Raw genomic sequence first — 18,206 nt, forward strand, 5'->3', positions numbered from 1 at the left:
TTAGCCGGGTAGCCTGCTGAGTCAGAAGCCGGCTGCCAACCCCTGCGCAGGTACAGGCCAGGCTACAGCGACAGAAGCTGCGGAATTCCATGAGATGAAGCAATCTAGTTGCAGTTTGGGTCATGGTAGAAGCAAGGTGATGCACACGTACGCATGGAATGGATGTGGCCGGTTTGTATGGCGCTGAGGGGTTGAGGCGGGTCATGTGTGGAAACGGCCTACGTTCTTGGCGCGGAGTTTATGGGAAGGTTTCCAGGCAGTAATGGTACTCCAACGCAATCGTGCTGTATATTGTGGGGAACACCCAAGTTCAGGAACAGAGAACGAGCGTCATTTATCAAGGTGGTAGCCAACTAGTCTGCACAGGCAGTCAACACCATATATATATCTTAGCACATGTTTGGGAGTATAGCTAATTCTAACCCTACTCCAGTTATTTGTTACTATCTGTGTGCACTGGTAGAACAAATGCTGTATATAGACCATGCATAGCCATAGGTACAGCGCACACAAGAACAAGCTATTTTAGCAGCTACACGCATACTATTACCTTGTTGGTTCAGCGCTGTAGCAGTGTTATTATGCGCAAGATATCTTGCTTTGACAATGCAGCAGCGCTCCATAAGTACAGACCAACCAACCATCTGCCCTTTGGATCTGACTGCTGTCCTAAGCTTGCATTACCATCGTCTGCGGTCATCTCTGCTAGTCCTCCATTTTCTCTTCTTTGTAGCTGAAAGGGTAGAGACTAGAGCACTGTCAGAGAAGAGAACAAAACAGAGCATATGCTGATATGCACGTTGATAGGCAGCGAGAATTTAGGACCCTCCAGTGGTGAGCACATGATGAAAGTGAGGAAGGAAGGAAGGGAGGAGGATTGACATGTTTCGTTTCCAAAAGAAAAAGAGAAAAACAAAAAGAAAAGGAATTGACATGTTGCCATCCCAGGGCATGTTTGGATGAGAGACCTGAAAACTTCTATTGCTGCCTGCGATTGGTAGGTTTTCTTTGACAGGCGGGTGACTGTAGTTTGGATGAGAGCAGTGCGCCAGTACGAATATAATCTTGGAACAAATTTTGCTGATACTTTGCATTTATACTACCAAGCTGCAAGTATAAATTAAAGAAGCCTGCAAGAAGGAGATAAGCTAAAGGGGTGAAACATAGTCGGTACACAAGCAGAGCCTTCCAAGGCACGTTATTAACCTCGGCAAGGCAAAAAACAAAAAACAAAAAAAAAACACAAATTGACGAATCAACTTAACCCCTGCTACCACTCGTTTTGCTGGTGCCATCTGAAATCGTTTTCACCTGCCCGATTCGCTTGCCATTTTAGCCACCCGATGTTGACAACGAGACACGCTCTCCTCTACCCTTTTCTGTATCTGTCCCCTTCTCCCTACTCATTGTCGTCTCTGCTTTCGTCCCATGGATGGATCCACGTCAGGAAAGCAAAGCCAGCAGAGGCCGACCGTCTGGCCTGGATGAAGTATACAAGCTGTTGTTAGGGATTAGGATCCATTTGATCAACAACAGCCCTGTCTCATTCTTATCCTCTGGATTGGTTGGTCTAATCAGCAAGTAATAGAATTCTTCTAGTAAACGCTACTGCCAATTTATCAACCTAGGAGTAATTATTTTACTGCTCTGAATTGTCTAAACTGGATTGCTTTTCGCCTCTCTGCTGGCTCTTTTTCTGCAGGTTACACCAATCTTCAGAGTAGAGGCAAGACCATTTGGCGGCTGGATAAACTTGTTTAATCACGTGATTAGCATTTTCTTCTAGACCACTGTTAAGATCAACTTAATCAGGCTGTGATTTGTTGGACAAGTTGTGTGCTGCAATCCTGAATCAACCGTTGTTGTAAAGGCGTTAGGTGACATGAAAGAAATACATTTTTCGCTAATGTATTGCAGTATTTGGTAGTACGTGTAGACCGAGCGAACAGCCGCTGGATAAAACCGTACGCACGCCGTAGCAGGTTGGCTGCCCGCTAAATCTGACCATTTAAGAACGGAATCACCAGACCAAACCACACGAAAAGATCAACGGTGATTGCACACTAGTCGTATTATTACGTTGTTTGTGACTTGTGAGATAAACGAAAATCACCAAATGTAAAGAAGTGGAAAGAAATGCTTGGTTTATTTCTCTGTTGAACCACCCCCTTTACTCTTTACTTTCCATGGAAACTTGGGCTTGTTTGCTTGAGCTATTCAGCCGGTTTTAATCCGTACAAATCAGCCGTGCAACTGTGTTTTTCTCTCACAACAAATCAGCCGTACACATCAGCAGAAGACGCTTTAATATCCTGCCTGCAGAGAATTTCAATTGCTTCATAAAAGCATGCACAAGCTGCCCTTTTATTTCTCCTCTTTCTGGCACAGTTTTTTTTCCTTGTAAAAATTGAACTGTTCTCTCTCTCTCTCTCTTGTGTATGTGGAATTGGGTTCTTTTAAAGAAAAGCATGCATTTTTGCTGCATACAGGTACGTATACGTACAGGGTGTTGCAAGTACGTACCAGCACATTTTGAGCTCAGTTGATGGCGCCGTTTGCGGCTGTGGGTAGAGTGGTTGCATGCTTGCTACGTACGTCTCCTTCCGATGACATGTTTTGGATAGGGAAATATCATTTTGGTCTTCCCAGTGGTCCTTCATTTCACGCCATGAATATCTCTCACTCTCTCTCGCTTTTTCAAACAAAAAAAAAGTCCTGCGAATAAACGGCTAAAGGCGACAGTCTCTTTTTGACAGTACATCAACAACCCAAAAGGTAAAGGCGGTTTTTTTTATCAAAACCATTTACTTTTGGTCATTGTGTTCATAATAACCTCCGGAAAGTGTTCAACACGCCCTGAGGCAAAACCGTAGATTTTGTATGGTTATTTGATCCAAAAGGTGGTTTGGGAATTGGGATGCACCAATTTGACATATGTAGTTCATTTTTAAGACCGATGTTGCATAAGTTGTGTATAAATAAAAGTACTTCTAACTAGAGAGGAAAAAAATGAGTGCTTTTGGATGGATGAATGAATTGAGATTGGGAAAAGTGAGAACAATGTGCTCTCTATGTTGGAATGTTCGCTTGAACTTATCAGTCCGGCTTATCAGTTATAGTATATTTTTTTCTGTCACAACAAAACAACATCAGTCGGCTTATCAGCCACAGGAAGCAACTCTTATATTTTCGTACTAGAAGTACTAGGACATCAAGATTCTCACTATGGCGCCTTTGCCCTTGCAACAAAAGATACTCTCTCTGCAACAGCCTGTGTGGTGACTAACATCAGCCACAAAAACTCAGACTAGTTTATGTGTCATCCTCCCACTAATGCACCATTGCACATGTTCATTGGTTACCCATGAAATCATTACTGCCTTTGCAGATTCTAAGACCAATAGCAGCATAGTTACTGATCGCTGATGCTGTGCTCTGTCCTTGGCACACATTTACCAGTCAGTCAGTTTGTTTTACCTGCCTTTCGCACGAATTCAATTCCTCAAGACATAAATAAATATAAATATCACCAAAATCTAGCACCTAACAACCTTCACTGACTGAGTGACTGTACCACGAGCGCTGCAATATAGAGTGCTCCTCTTTTACCTCTCGCATGTACTCCTAGGAGTGAAAACAGAGGTACTACCCCGGGAACTGCACGAACTGTCACGCCGCAGTTACATACAGTCTTGCAATTGCAAGCCCATCATTTTTTTTTCATTATAAAAATGCGCATTAATAATGATACACAGATTAGTTTAAGTGATCAAACGGAACAGTGATTGCTTTTCAGAAGTCTTGGACGTGTTTCATTTTTTTCCTTCCAAAAAAACCAGGGAAAGAGAGAGAGAGAGAGAGAGAGAGAGAGAGAGAGAGAGAGAGTGATATTCTTTTCGTTTCCTTGCACGGCCATCTTCCTCCTCCCCTGCAGGCTGCGGCGGTTGCAACTTGCTTGCAGATGTGCATCAGAGGAGCGCGGTGCCGCTTGCCGCTGGTGTTAGCGTATATAACCGCACTCCCCCCTCACCACCGCTCCATCTCCATTCTCCACAACCACACACCGCATTGCCTTGCACCACCCGGCAGCCGGCAGCCATGCGGCGCCGCCGCCCCCATCTCCCCCTCCCCCTGCTCCCCTTCCTCCTCCTCCTCCTCGCCACGACTCCGGCATCGTCAGCGGCAGCGCGCGCGGCGTTCGCGTGCGCGCCGGGCGGTCCGGCGACGACGCTGCCGTTCTGCCGGCAGTCGCTGCCGCTGCAGGCGCGGGCGCGGGACCTCGTGTCGCGGCTGACCCGCGCCGAGAAGGTGCGGCTGCTGGTGAACAACGCGGCGGGGGTGCCCCGGCTGGGCTTGGCGGGCTACGAGTGGTGGTCCGAGGCGCTGCACGGCGTGTCCGACACCGGGCCCGGGGTCAAGTTCGGCGGCGCGTTCCCGGGCGCCACGGCGTTCCCGCAGGTCATCGGTGCCGCCGCGTCGCTCAACACCACGCTCTGGGAGCTCATCGGACGGGTACGTATGTCTGATACGTGCGAACGAACCTGGATTGCTTTGCTTGGCATTGCCGCCGGCGCCGTCGTCGTCGAATGCCTGTGGCCTGTGGGCTGTGCGGGCTTTTTTTTTTTGTTGTTGTCGTGCACGCATGTGAGTGAGAGTGAGAGGCGGCTGGACGCATGTCTGTGCGCGCTCTGGCGTCTGGCGTTGGCGTCCTCGTCCTCGGCTGTCGCGTGTCGCTCGCTGTGCCTGTGCGGCGCCGTGCTATGGTTGTCGAGGCCTGGCCGTGGCAGTTGGCGGGCTTGGTTCCAGTGCAGTCACATAGCCTTGTTCGCTGCCGCCAGAGCTTATCAATCAGTCTCCCAACAAACCAACACTAACTGAACTTATCAGCCTATAAACCAATGAGCGACTCTAACCGCCGCTGCTGCCAGCCTGCCACGGAACCGTCGGATCAAAATCTAGTGGTCCCGTGTATTACTGTTTCTGTGGCAGAGCCCGAAACTTAAAGACGGTTGCACGGTTACGAGTATACTAGTACGTACATCCGAATTGGAGGTGGTTTGGGAGGGGTGCAAAATAGTTGTGCGACCGCTTGAATTTGATCCAATTTTGCTTTTGATATTTTCGTACCAGCCGTATGGATTGCACCATAGCACAGTTGTTGTTTTTTAATTTATTTGATTTCGAGGACAGTCACAGCTCCAGCCTGGTGCTCCTAAGTGGTAAGTACTGTGCTCCAGTAACTATCACGGGCCGCGGTCGTTAACGAAGAGAAGAGATGCGATGCAGAATCAATGAGTACTCCTCAAATGCAAGTGGCTGCTGCTTTTTAAACCTCTTTATTTCATTGGAGGTGTGCTTCCATTGCATTGCATCTTTGTTTACCTGTCTTTACAGCCATTTTTAGTGGTGGTTGCTGCAGCTTCTTTGCTCACTGTAAAAAAAACGGCGCGGTTAGTGCAGGCGCGTGCTGTCCGTCGTCGGTCGCACCATGTTTGGTTGTCCCATCTGAGGAGCACGGTGCAAAAATGTTTGGTTGTCCCAAGGCCATGTTTAGTTCGGCCGATTCAACGCCGACAAAATCACTGTAGCTACACGCGACCTCTGTGAGTAGTGGCGTCAGTGTCATACACTGGGGCCATGTTTAGATGGTAAAAAATTTCAAACCGATGAATAGTAGCATTTTCGTCTTATTTGATAAATATTGTCCAATCGTGGACCAACTAAGCTCAAAAGATTCATCTCGTGATTTCGAACTAAATTGTGCAATTAATTATTTTTTTACCTACATTTAATGCTCCATGCAAGCGGCTAAAAATTGATGTGACGGAGAGAGAGTGAAAAAACTTGGAATTTGGAGATGATCTAAACAAGACAGGCAAAGATTCATGCCTACCTAGCGCCTAGAAAACGTCAATTGATTTCCTAACTTTAATGTAAACAACCTCTTGCCGCTGCAAACCACCCTACTGCATCATAGATTCTGCTGCTGTGTGTGTGTGTGAGAGAGAGAGTTTCTGCACTGAAATCTTACGGTTTATTGTTTGTGAAGTGCTAGGGGTCGTTGAGTGTTAAAATTCACGTTGCATGCACGGCTATGTTAGTTCGAGAATTTTGGGAATTTGGCTACTGTAGCACTTTCGTATTTATTTGGTAATTAGTGTTCAATCATGGACTAATTAGGCTCAAAACGTTCTTCTCGTAATTTTCAACCAAACTGTACAATTAGTTTTTTTTTTTCGTCTACACTTAATGCTCCATACACGTATAACAAGATTCGATGTGATAATTACTGTAGCACTTCTTGAGAAATTTTTTGGAAACTAAACAAACACGTAAAGGTAGCTAGTGTCCAGGTTCTGAAAGTTCGGTACTAGTGGAATGAATTCCTAGTGTAACAGATTGCAATGCTGACGGGAAGGAATTCCCTGCTGGATGGACCAATGGCGAGAGTTGCAGCCATGTGCAAGCCAGCCTAGCCAAATCCAAATCTAACCACCTTTCTTTCAAGCCCACATCCTCATCTCTTATCCTAATCCTAACACCCCCAGACAAAAAAAAACAAAACAAAAAAATCCTGGATAATAAAGTAACAGAAAAGTTGACGCATCTGATCTGAGAGAAGACATGACTAGCCGAAAAGGGACGGTAGTAGTAATGCGATGCTGAAAGATTGGTAACCCATGGGCCATGGACTCTAGGCAGAGCAAGTGGTAACCACGTCTGCGCTGCATTGAGCTGCACACCAAGTGGTTTGCAGTGGATAACCTCGATCATAACCATGTCTGCTACAGAAGAACTCCATCACGAGCAAGCTAACACCAATGGCGATGGAGACTTTTCCCTGTGTGCCATTATAAAAGATCGTAATCCCTTGTGTGTCCCTGAAAAAATTCAGCGGTCTTCAGCGCCACTACTCCAACTTTTTCGTGTCATCTATGCCACTTCCGTCAGTTTTGGCTCTAACGCCGTTAAACTGCAGGGGTGAAAAGACGAAAATGCCCTTAAGTTCAAATATGTTATTAATTTTTTTTGAGCATCTTAACGACTTCAAATGAAAAAACTCAAAACTAGAAAGTTGTAGATCTCGTCGAGATCTATAATTTTCATATAATTTTTTTTTCATTTAATTTCGCAAAAAAAATAATATGATTTTTCTAAGATATATTAATCATATCAAATCATTTTTTTTTGTGAAATTAAATGAAAAAAAAATTATATGAAAATTATAGATCTCGACGAGATCTACAACTTTGTAGTTTTGAGTTTTTTCATTTGAAGTCGTTAAGATGCTCAAAAAAAATTAATAACATATTTGAACTTAAGGGCATTTTCGTCTTTTCACCCCTGCAGTTTAACGGCGTCAGAGCCAAAACTGACGGAAGTGGCATAGATGACACGAAAAAGTTGGAGTAGTGGCGCTGAAGACCGCTGAATTTTTTCAGGGGCACACAAGGGATTACGATCTTTTATAATGGCACACAGGGAAAAGTCTCATGGCGATGGCCATCTCAGAGCATCGTAACTTGTAGGGTCATGACGACACCGGCTAGCGGTCGCGTGACAGACTGACAGCACAGTGCTGCTGGGAGGGGCGAGCAAGATGCAAGAACAGGAGCCACTTCAATCAAGCCACGTGATTGGCCGGACCGCCGGGCAGAGATGTCAGGCCATCCTGCCTGCCTCGGCAGCCGTGCACACCCCCACTCCTACCATGGTCCATGGCCATGAACTCAACGCTGACCGAGAAGGAAGGCAGGAAGAAGGAAAGAAATACTCCTACTTTTACCAAGCAATCCATCCATTCAATATACGTATATCTGTTTCTATGGTAGCAGTAAAATACTAGTCTCATACACTGCAGATACAGTGATACACCCAGGAGTACGTACGGTGCGTTATACACACATTGGGGGCGTTCGGCTGTGAAAAAGTCCGCTGATCTGCGAGAGAGAATACGCTGGAAAAGCAGGCTCCAACAGGGTGATTGATTGATTCATTAATTGATTGGTGCAACTGCAGGCGGTGTCGGACGAGGCGCGCGCCATGTACAACGGCGGGCGGGCGGGGCTCACCTTCTGGTCCCCGAACGTGAACATCTTCCGGGACCCACGGTGGGGCCGCGGGCAGGAGACACCCGGCGAGGACCCGGCCGTGTCCGCGCGCTACGCCGCCGCCTACGTGCGCGGCCTGCAGCAGCCCTACGGATCCGGCGGCGGCCACCACAACCGGCTGAAGCTCGCCGCCTGCTGCAAGCACTTCACGGCGTACGACCTGGACAACTGGGGCGGCACGGACAGGTTCCACTTCAACGCCGTGGTGGGCGCGCAGGACCTGGAGGACACCTTCAACGTGCCCTTCCGCGCCTGCGTCGCCGATGGTCGCGCCGCCAGCGTTATGTGCTCCTACAACCAGGTCAACGGCGTGCCCACCTGCGCCGACGAGGCGTTCCTGCGCGGCACCATCCGCGGGAAGTGGGGGCTCGAGGGGTACATCGTCTCCGACTGCGACTCCGTCGACGTCTTCTTCCGTGACCAGCACTACACGCGCACCGCCGAGGACGCCGTCGCCGCCACGCTCCGAGCCGGGCTTGACCTCGACTGTGGCCCCTTCCTCGCGCTCTACACCGAGTCCGCCGTCGCCAGGCGTAAGGTCTCCGACGCCGACGTCGACGCCGCGCTCCTCAACACCGTCACCGTGCAGATGCGGCTCGGCATGTTCGACGGCGACCCCGCGTCCGGGCCGTTCGGGCACCTGGGCCCCGCGGACGTGTGCACCAGGGAGCACCAGGACCTGGCGCTCGACGCCGCGCGCCAGAGCGTCGTGCTGCTGAAGAACCAGCGAGGGAAGCACAGGAACGACGTCCTCCCGCTCCGCCCCGCCGCGCACCGCGTCGTCGCCGTCGTCGGCCCGCACGCCGACGCCACCGTCGCCATGATCGGGAACTACGCGGGCAAGCCCTGCTGGTACACCACGCCGCTACAGGGCGTGGCCGGGTACGTCGCGCGGGCGGTGCACCAGGCCGGGTGCACCGACGTCGCGTGCCAGGGGAAGAACCAGCCCATCGCCGCGGCGGTGGACGCGGCGCGCCAAGCTGACGCCACTGTCATCGTCGCCGGGCTCGATCAGAAGGTGGAGGCCGAGGGCCTGGACCGGACCAGCCTTCTCCTCCCTGGGCGACAGGCCGAGCTCATCTCGGCCGTCGCCAAGGCGTCCAAGGGCCCCGTCATCCTCGTGCTCATGTCCGGCGGGCCCATCGACATCGCGTTCGCGCAGAATGACCCGAGGATCGACGGGATCCTGTGGGTGGGCTACCCCGGCCAGGCAGGCGGACAGGCCATCGCCGACGTCATCTTTGGACACCATAACCCAGGTGTGTGGGTTATTACTGCTTTGGACTGAACACTCAAAAGATCAGATTTTTGCGCAAGATGAAAACAGAGTCTGACTGAATTCATCAAATTTTGTATTAACAGGCGGGAAGCTACCGGTGACATGGTACCCTCAAGACTACCTGCAGAAGGTGCCGATGACGAACATGGCGATGCGCGCGAACCAGGCGCGCGGGTACCCGGGGCGGACGTACCGGTTCTACACGGGGCCGACGATCCACCCGTTCGGGCACGGGCTCAGCTACACCCAGTTCACGCACACGCTCGCGCACGCGCCGGCGCAGCTCACCGTGCGGCTCTCCGGCGGCCACGCCGCCACCACCGCGTCGACGTCGTCCCTCCTCAACGCGACGCGCACGCGCCCCGCCCGCACCGTGCGGATCGCGCACGCGCGGTGCGAGGGCCTGACGGTCCCCGTGCACGTGGACGTGAGGAACGTCGGCGACCGCGACGGCGCGCACGCCGTGCTCGTGTACCACGCGGCGCCCTCGTCATCCACCGCCACCCCCGGAGCGGACGCACCCGCGCGGCAACTGGTGGCGTTCGAGAAGGTGCACGTGCCCGCCGGCGGCGTGGCGCGCGTGGAGATGGGCATCGACGTGTGCGACTGGCTCAGCGTCGCGGACCGGAACGGCGTGCGGCGGATCCCCGTCGGCGAGCACAGGCTGATGATCGGCGAGCTCACGCACTCGGTCACGCTCGGCGTCGAGCAGCTCGGGGTATAGAACGGAAGGAGGATCCAGAGGCGTTCCTGAATAATTGTGTTGTGTTGTTTCGGGTGGGGGGTATTGGCTTGTGATTGCCACGGTGCTTGCTTCTGTCTCTGCAAAGGCAGAGATGGAGATCTATCAAGTTAGGAGGCACCGGATTACTGAAAATTGTTGGATTGAAAACAGAAACGATTGAAATGGAAGGAAGACACAAGAATGTCGTTTCTTCCATGATACCAATGTTTACTGATGTCATCATTTAGGGATTTGCTATCCTACGGGCGACTGAAATTTTTTTTTCAGGCGATTGATTGCAGCAGTTGGATCTCCATCCAACGCTCCATCTCTGTTTCTTATTCATCTTCTTTCTCCCGCTGTTCTCCTGACCCTGCCTCTGTTGGACCGCTCCGCCGCCGACGCCCCCGTCCCCGCCGCGGGCGCGCTAGGGCTCGGCCGAAGCTCCGCGGCCGCGGAGCTCTGGCCGAGCCCTAGCACGCCCATGGCGGCCGCCTTCCCACACCCCCCCTCGACGGAGCTCCCCCGCCCCGACTTGGCCCGGCCGCCTCCACCGCCGCCAGGGCCCCTAAACCGCCCTCCACCATCCCTACCGCCTGCCCTGCCTACCTCCCCGGGCCCCCTCCTTTTTCTAAGCCCACTGGAGTTGGGAGAGAGAGAGAGAGGTGAGCTTATCGGAACCCTAGATCCAGGAGGAGGAGCTGCCGCCGCCAGAGGGGATCGAGGGAGGGAGGAGCCACGTGGGGGAGGTGCTCGGCGCAGGTGGGAGGAGGTCGCTGGAGGGGGGGAGAGGGAGGAGCGGCGGCGCATGGGGAGAGAGGGAGAGCGTGGGCGCGGGTGGGAGTCGAGCGTCTACGGTCGGGCGTCACCTGAAATCGATTTCGATTTGAGGCGACTGGAGTGTAAGAGGCGTGCATGATTTAAGCATTTTATGGAGATCAGATTACAAGCTGATATGTGTCTGTCTCGAAAAGCCTCAGGTTGAATAGGCCAGGTATGCAGCTAAAAAACGGTCATCTGAGCTTGATGAGAAAATGGCATAGGGATTAGCTGTGCATTCCTGAACACTGGTTTGTTTCGTCTAGTGGTCCAAAAGACCAAAACCATGTGCTCTTCCTCCATTTGTCTTGGGCTCTTGGCCCAACTGCCCACTGATTTTTGTGCGCACAGCTTCAGTTTTGCAAGGAAATCTCTGCTGCCCAGGTCTGATTGTCTGAATATCTTCAAGCCCATGGATTTGGGCTCTAGTGACTCCACCAAAATTCAGTTTCTATTGTTCATGCAACAATTTAGTATGGATACAAGACTGAAATCTTCTTTTGTTGAGAGAAAAAAAGAAGTCTTCTTTGTCGATGATCGGCTCTCCGAAGTTTCAGATAAATGTGGTGAGTTGTCCAAGCGAGACAAGTCACCTGAGTAGACAATGCCACAACGTTCAGCCTTACAAAAAAGTCTGAAAAGGTTTTTTTCAATCTATATAGGAGAAAAAATAACACGAGAAAACAGAGGAGAGTTCATAGAGAAAGCAAAGCATGAGATGACCTCGAGCAAATGTTGTCCAGCACCGGAAAATAACTTGCTTACGGTTATGATCCTAGAAATCCTTTTTTCTCTTATCCCAAAATAAGTGCATGTCTCGCACCTCGAGGAGTCGAACAAATCTTAAGTTTGACTAGATCTATAGAAAATAATGTCAACATTGTACCTCTAATTAGGATTAGTATAAAATACATGATGTGATTAATCTTATGATAATTATTTGATATTATAAATTTTAGCATTTTTATATAGATTTTGTCAAACTTAAGTTTATTTGACTTCTATAACTACGAGATTTACAGCTACTCCCTCTGTCCTAAAAATAATTGCATATCTCACACTTCAAGGAGTCAAACATTTTTCAAGTTTGACTATATTATTAGAAAATAATATTAACGTTTGTATTTTTAAATAGATTTACTATGAAAATATATGAAGTGATTCATCTAGTGATGTTTATTTGGTATCATAAACATTAATAGTTTTTTGTATACAATTAATACTTCTAGCGATGCATCAAAGCAAGATCATATAAATACGACTATATATATATATTTTATTTGTTGAACCTTTTCTGTTTTTCATACATATTTTTTCTTGTGAAATATTGGAGAAGTGTAATGACTTGCACCCTATGTTTAGATATCTGAATTACACATGCATATCAAAATTTGAAAAGCGTTGTGTCGCTTGACCAACTAGGATAATTACATACGAGTCTATTGATACAAAAGTTGTACCAACATATTTGTATTTTAAAGTGTACATTATGACATTTCTTACTATTAATAATATATTACATGAGTTTTATTTTGTCTAAGTTCAACCTATTTTAAAGACCACCAAATCAAATTGTGCCATACATTTATGCACCAAGGCGGTATTTACTATTCAGCCACTTCGTTCACTATTACTACCTCCATTCCAAATTATAAGTCGTTTTAGTTTTCCTAGATACATAGTTTTTGCTATGTATCTAGACATAGCATATATCTAGATGGATAGCAAAAGCTATGTACCAAGAAAAACCAAAATAACTTATAATTTGGAATAGAGAGAGTATTATATAGCTATGCACGTGCGTGATCACTGCAACCCTAACAGTGAGCAGCCAATGCATGGGACAGATCATCCAAGTGGTTCGTCTGCTAGCTTGTCTTCTTGTTCAGTTAACCTTTTTTCACGCGCAACATAGTAAAACCATGTGTCCCCAATGTCTCACTGGTACATATCGCTTAAATAGGGGTTGGAATCCTTCTTGGGAGGCAGGGCGCGACCTTAGCTCCGCATTGGTTCAACATCTCATAGCGAAGAAAGCGTGGTGGCCGTGTGATAGATAACTATATAACATACTCCGTATAACTTATCTCCTCCCTCATGATGGCGTGTGGAAATTAATTGTTCATTAATATTTGTATATCCATGACCACCTACCCACTTCTCTTGGCCAACGTATTTGGATGCATGTATTTGGATTCAGCTAGCGTTGGCGCCGTCGGATGGCAATTATCATGTACATGACCACTTCATGACAAAGATATATAGGAGTGCGCTAGGGTGACTCCCTGTCGCCAATGCTTTTCATCTTGTCTATGGAAAGCGCTCACTAGACTGTTTGCTGAGGCAAGAGCGGATGGGGCGCTGAGGGTCATGGAAACGGGGGCACTCAAACATTAATGCAACCCATACACCGACAATGTCATTCTCTTTGCCCACCCTGACATTTAAGTAGCATTAATATTGGCGATCAAGGAGATACTCCACATTTTTGGAGATTCTTCTAGGTTACGAGCCAACCTTGGCAAGTGTTTGCTCACCCTGATCATCGAACACTAGAACGATCTACTAGGCATTAGATATAACCTTGGTTGCCAAATCTAAGATTTTTTGATTCACTACCTTGGCTTGCTGCTGAGCTCAAGGGCATGCAACGGTAGATGCAGTCGGTGGCCTGCTGATGGCCAGGAGCTTGGTCTGGGTGAAATTGGATCTCTCCATAGTACCAATATACACCTTGCTTACTGACAACCTACCTCCTTTGGTCCCCAAGGAAATCGATGCAATCTGTCGCTGATTGCTCTAGTTGAACAAGGAAGGTTTCGTCCAAGGCAAATGTACAGTGGCATGGGCTACGGTTTGCCGACCAAAGGAGCTAGGTGGACTCAGCGTCACCAATCCTAGGCTAGTTGGGATCGCCCTGCAGACATGATGGCTCTGGCTCCAACAAACCGATGCAGACAGAACATAGGAAGAGCTCCCAATCAAGGCCCAGTTTAGTTGCAAATTTTTTTGCAAAATGCAACTGTAGCGCTTTTCGTTGTTATTTGGTAATTAGTGTCCAATCATAGTCTAATTAGGCTTAAAAGATTCGTCTCGTGATTTCGTCTAAACTGTGTAGTTAGTTTTATTTTTTATTTATATTTAATACTTCATGCATGCGTCCAAAGATTCGATGTGACGGAAAATCTTGAAAATTTTGGCAAAATGAAGTGGAACTAAACAGGGCCCAAGTTCTCTCTTGAGGTCTAAGCCTTTTTCTGCACCTTGGCATTCACCACAGTCGATCAGCAGTGGGCAGAACATGGACACCTTGTTATCTAGAATCTAGATTCTAAAATCTCTAGCTAGAATTCAAATTCCTATAATCCCTTTGGGATTCAAACGACACCTAAGTTGTATGCATTCCTTGATCTCGAATAGTACTAGTTTCTTTGCTCTAGTCTATTACTAGTTCCTGTGCCTTCGCCCTCTTGGCCTCTTGGCCCCAACTGCCCACAGATTTTGGTGCACAGAGCTTGTGCTTGCACGACACTCTCTCCACGGTTCACGCGGACACGCCCATGGATTTGATGGGCTCCGTGGCTCCACCAAAATTCAGTAGTTGTTTCTCCCAAGTCTTCTTTGCTGATCGATCAAAAAGGAAAAACAAAGTCCTCCTTGCTGATGACCGGCTCTTTGAAGTTTCTAGCTTAAAATAGAATGATTTGATTTGTCAGGCAAGACAAGAATGCAATGTAGTACAGTAGAGTACTATTTGTTATTTAATATATACAGAAACAAAAGAAAGAAGGCAACGTATCAAGTGCAAACCAACCTCTCCGTGTAAACTGTGCAAACCAACTATGGGGGAGAGGTGGGAGAGGGGATTTGCAAAAGTGTCACACTTTTGCAAATTCCCCCTCCCACCTCTCCTCTGCTTTTGCAAATCCCTCCTTCCACCTCTTCTCCACAGTTGGTTTGTACGGTTTGCATGAAGAGGTTGATTTGCAATAGATATGTTCCCAAGAAAGAAAGAAAGAAAGGAGTAGACAGATTGTATTGCTTCAGGAAGGTGAATGTTTCTGGGCCGTCAACCGTCAACGGAGCCGGCCGTCCTCTTCAAAATCAGAGCTCACAAGCTCCCATTTCAGTTCCCACGCACGACCTCACCGGACACCGCCGTCCTCCCCCTCCCGGCCTCCCCCCCGTTCTCCACGACTCGCAGGCCAGGCGGCACCCGTCGGGAGCTCGGTCCAAGGGCCGCGACGCGCGATGGGGTGGGCCGCGCGGTTCCTGACGGCGTCGTCGTTCCTAGCCGCGGGGGTCCTCTTCGCGCCCGACGCGCTGCCCCTCGGCGGCTCCGGCGCCGCGGCGGCCGCGAGGCTGGTCCACTTCCTCGCCTTCGCCACCGCCTGGGGCGCCGGGCTCTGGGTCACCTTCATCGGCGGCATCGTCATGTTCAAGTAAGCAAAGCGCTAAGCAAGCAAACGTCGCCGCGTCGATTCGCTGGGAATTGGGGTTTCTTGCCTGCCAGCCTCATTTGAGGAGGAAGCGAAGCATCACTCCCGCGCCGAGCCCTCCTCTACCTTGCCGTCGGCGTGCGCCAGCATTCGCTCAGCCGCCGCCAGGCGCCGGGATCCGGCGACGGCGAGAGGTTAAGTACAAAACACTGTAAAGCAGGGGCTTATCTGCAAAACCACCGCGGCGACGGCGAGTCGGCAATGGCTTCCGCCGGACTCGGGCGTCTTCTTCCCCTCCACGACCACTCCGTGTCGTCCCCTCCCTCTCCGTCATCGGCATCACCGTGCTCTGAGCCCCGAATCTTCACCACAGCACTCGCACGGGCCGTCCCCAAGTCAGAGGAAGGTTGGGAGACGGGGAGAGATGCGTTCCACCTGTCTTCCTTGCCGATGCCACTTCACCCAAGCCTCAAAACATGGGTCTTTTCTCCTCACGAATTCACTGGATCAGTGTCTTAATTTGGTAACTATTAGTCCTGAAAAATCACACTGCAAAAATAGGACTTGCACCTTGAAGATATGTTGGAAAGGAGAATTGGGATGTCTGGAGTACTCTTATGTCATATCGAGACAGCTCTTACTATTAGGTGCTAGAACATTAGATATAAGCTTGTGGACATTATGATGACTTGGTTCACCATTTTCTCCTTGAACATTCTGAAAGTTCTGGCACCACCGCTGCCATTTTCAAGGTGTTGGTTACATATTAGGATTTTTTTAGTAATATACGGTTCTGTCTTAGGGTCTAGAAGCAATTCCTTTTGCTCAACTGTTCAAATATATACCTTCAATAATTTTTTTACACAGTGCTAATATAACACCTTGTTATAGTTGAACAAAGAAGTCCACCCGGAAAGTAAGGCCTAGCATATATGTTCTTGTTGCAATAGCACCATGTTGCAAAGAAACCTTGATGATGTGTTGATAAAATCCTTTTGAGTTTGGAAGGTACTTGCCGAGACACCAGTTTGGGAGTCTGCAGGGGAAAATGTTCCCAGCATACTTCATGTTGATGTCAGCATGTTCAGCGATATCCATGGCAGCATTTGCGTACCTGCACCCCTGGAAGACAGCATCAACCATCGAGCGCTACCAGCTTGGATTCCTTATTTCAGCCCTTGGCTGTAACCTGTCTAACCTTTTGGTCTTCACGCCCATGACTGTTGAGGTGATATACTTTGGTCATGCTCTTCAGCTTTTTATTTACCTCTCTTTGCATTTGCCAACTGATACACACACACGGTATTATAGTTTGGGTATGTGGTAATCTCAGGACTAATGAGTGCATATTTTTTACTGTTTATTTCCGATTTCGAGATTAACTACACTGGCTTTTGTGGTTTATAAGGCAAAGGGAAGACACTTTGATGAAGATTTATATTCTATAATATAGATAGGTCATGACTGCAGTTTCTGAGTACTAAATCGTTGTGGCGCATACAGGAACACATAGATTGTATTTGTTTTCTTTTGGGGAATCAGGAGTACACAACTTGTCTAATCACAGAAATTTGGATATTTGCCATTTCCAACAAATGGCTTCGCAAACTTGGCACCGCCAAGATGGGTTTTGCAGAATTGCACTCAGCTTGTTGACACTTTGAATTCCCTGCCATTTTTTTATTATTATTTTTCGAACAGGGTCCACTATGTTTTGTTTAGTGGGCAATCTAGTGTTGGGATTTGGGAGGCAAGAATCTAGCTTTTTTACAAGCATAGAGGTGTGTCTGGCCATGTGTATGAACCTTCAGAATATCTGATTGTCCAGTTACAATGCAATTTCGAAGGTCACCTTTTTCTCTGCTTTTAGATAACAAACATGACAAATAAAATATCTTTTTTTGAAAGAAGACAAATAAAATATCTTGATCGCTGAAATCTACATTGAGCACAACTCTTTCTACTATTCAAGTAGACTAGTAGGGGGAAAGAAGACAGAGAATATGCCTTTTGCTTGGTTAAGGACGACTACTCTTTCTACCATCACTATCGCTTGTTCCTATAGATTGCTCTGCTTGCGCAGATGATGATGAAGAGGCACAAGATGGAGAAGGACCTTGGCATCGGCACCGAGGTCGGGTACTCTAAGAACGCGGAGACGGCAAGGAGGAGCCCTGCTTTGGCAGCGATGAACAGGAAGTTTGGGATGATCCACGGGCTATCGTCACTGGCCAACATCATGGCCTTCGGCAGCCTGGCCATGCACTCCTGGTATCTCTCCAGCAAGCTCGACCTGTGACTGATGAAGTGATGAGGGCTTTCCCCATTTTGTGATCAATGCTCGCAACGACGTAGCTGGTGGTGGCCAGTTAACTTAGGTATGTGTATGGAGACACTGATGCCTGTCTTGTGATGAGTACTTTGGGACGAGATGTGTTGTGAATTGAATAATGTACATAATGTATGTAGGTGGATGATTTGGTGTTTGAAATTGTTTACAAAGGAAAACTCATGCTCTGGTTGTCTAAAATAACCAAGATGGTTTACAATAGCTGTGGATATGCAGACGTGCAATTGTGCACGCTTCAGAGTTCAGATAGTCCCTGCGGGCCGCGGCTAGATTAATATCTAATGGGCCTACATGTTAGAGTCGGTCTACGGCGGTCCTTTCACGAGGGACGGTGAATTCACCCGCGCGATGTACGTAGCCCAAAGTTAAGTCGGCCTTTCGTGCCGCGGCCCATTCTATAGCATCCGCACCGATTCCGTTATCCCAGTCATTTTTTATTCGCAAACTCTAAAGTGCTACCGAGCGCGCAAGCAGGCTGGAGTCC

At 48.5% G+C, this 18,206-nt stretch overlaps 2 protein-coding genes across 3 annotated transcripts; both read left to right on the plus strand.

Moving 5' to 3' along the window:
• The first annotated feature begins 3,912 nt into the window (after nt 1-3,912).
• On the plus strand, nt 3,913-10,505 carry LOC136484246 (probable beta-D-xylosidase 2). 2 transcript variants are annotated; one of them, XM_066481463.1, is made up of 3 exons: nt 3,913-4,512; nt 8,020-9,370; nt 9,474-10,505. In XM_066481463.1, exons 1-3 carry the CDS (start codon nt 4,099-4,101, stop codon nt 10,112-10,114), a joined length of 2,406 nt encoding a protein of 801 aa, XP_066337560.1. In that variant the 5' UTR covers nt 3,913-4,098; the 3' UTR covers nt 10,115-10,505. The 2 variants fall into 2 exon arrangements, with proteins under 2 accessions (XP_066337560.1, XP_066337561.1); XM_066481464.1 differs by having other exon boundaries at nt 4,387-4,512; nt 7,530-9,370.
• A 4,509-nt stretch (nt 10,506-15,014) lies between these two features.
• Nucleotides 15,015-17,905, plus strand: LOC136482922 (uncharacterized). The gene is made up of 3 exons (XM_066480072.1): nt 15,015-15,375; nt 16,381-16,600; nt 17,456-17,905. The coding sequence occupies exons 1-3, from the start codon at nt 15,185-15,187 to the stop codon at nt 17,669-17,671; spliced, it is 627 nt and encodes a 208-aa protein (XP_066336169.1). The 5' UTR covers nt 15,015-15,184; the 3' UTR covers nt 17,672-17,905.
• Nucleotides 17,906-18,206: the final 301 nt, after the last annotated feature.

This window comes from Miscanthus floridulus, chromosome 9 (genome assembly GCF_019320115.1).
Source record: "Miscanthus floridulus cultivar M001 chromosome 9, ASM1932011v1, whole genome shotgun sequence".
Taxonomy (NCBI): Eukaryota; Viridiplantae; Streptophyta; class Magnoliopsida; order Poales; family Poaceae; genus Miscanthus; species Miscanthus floridulus.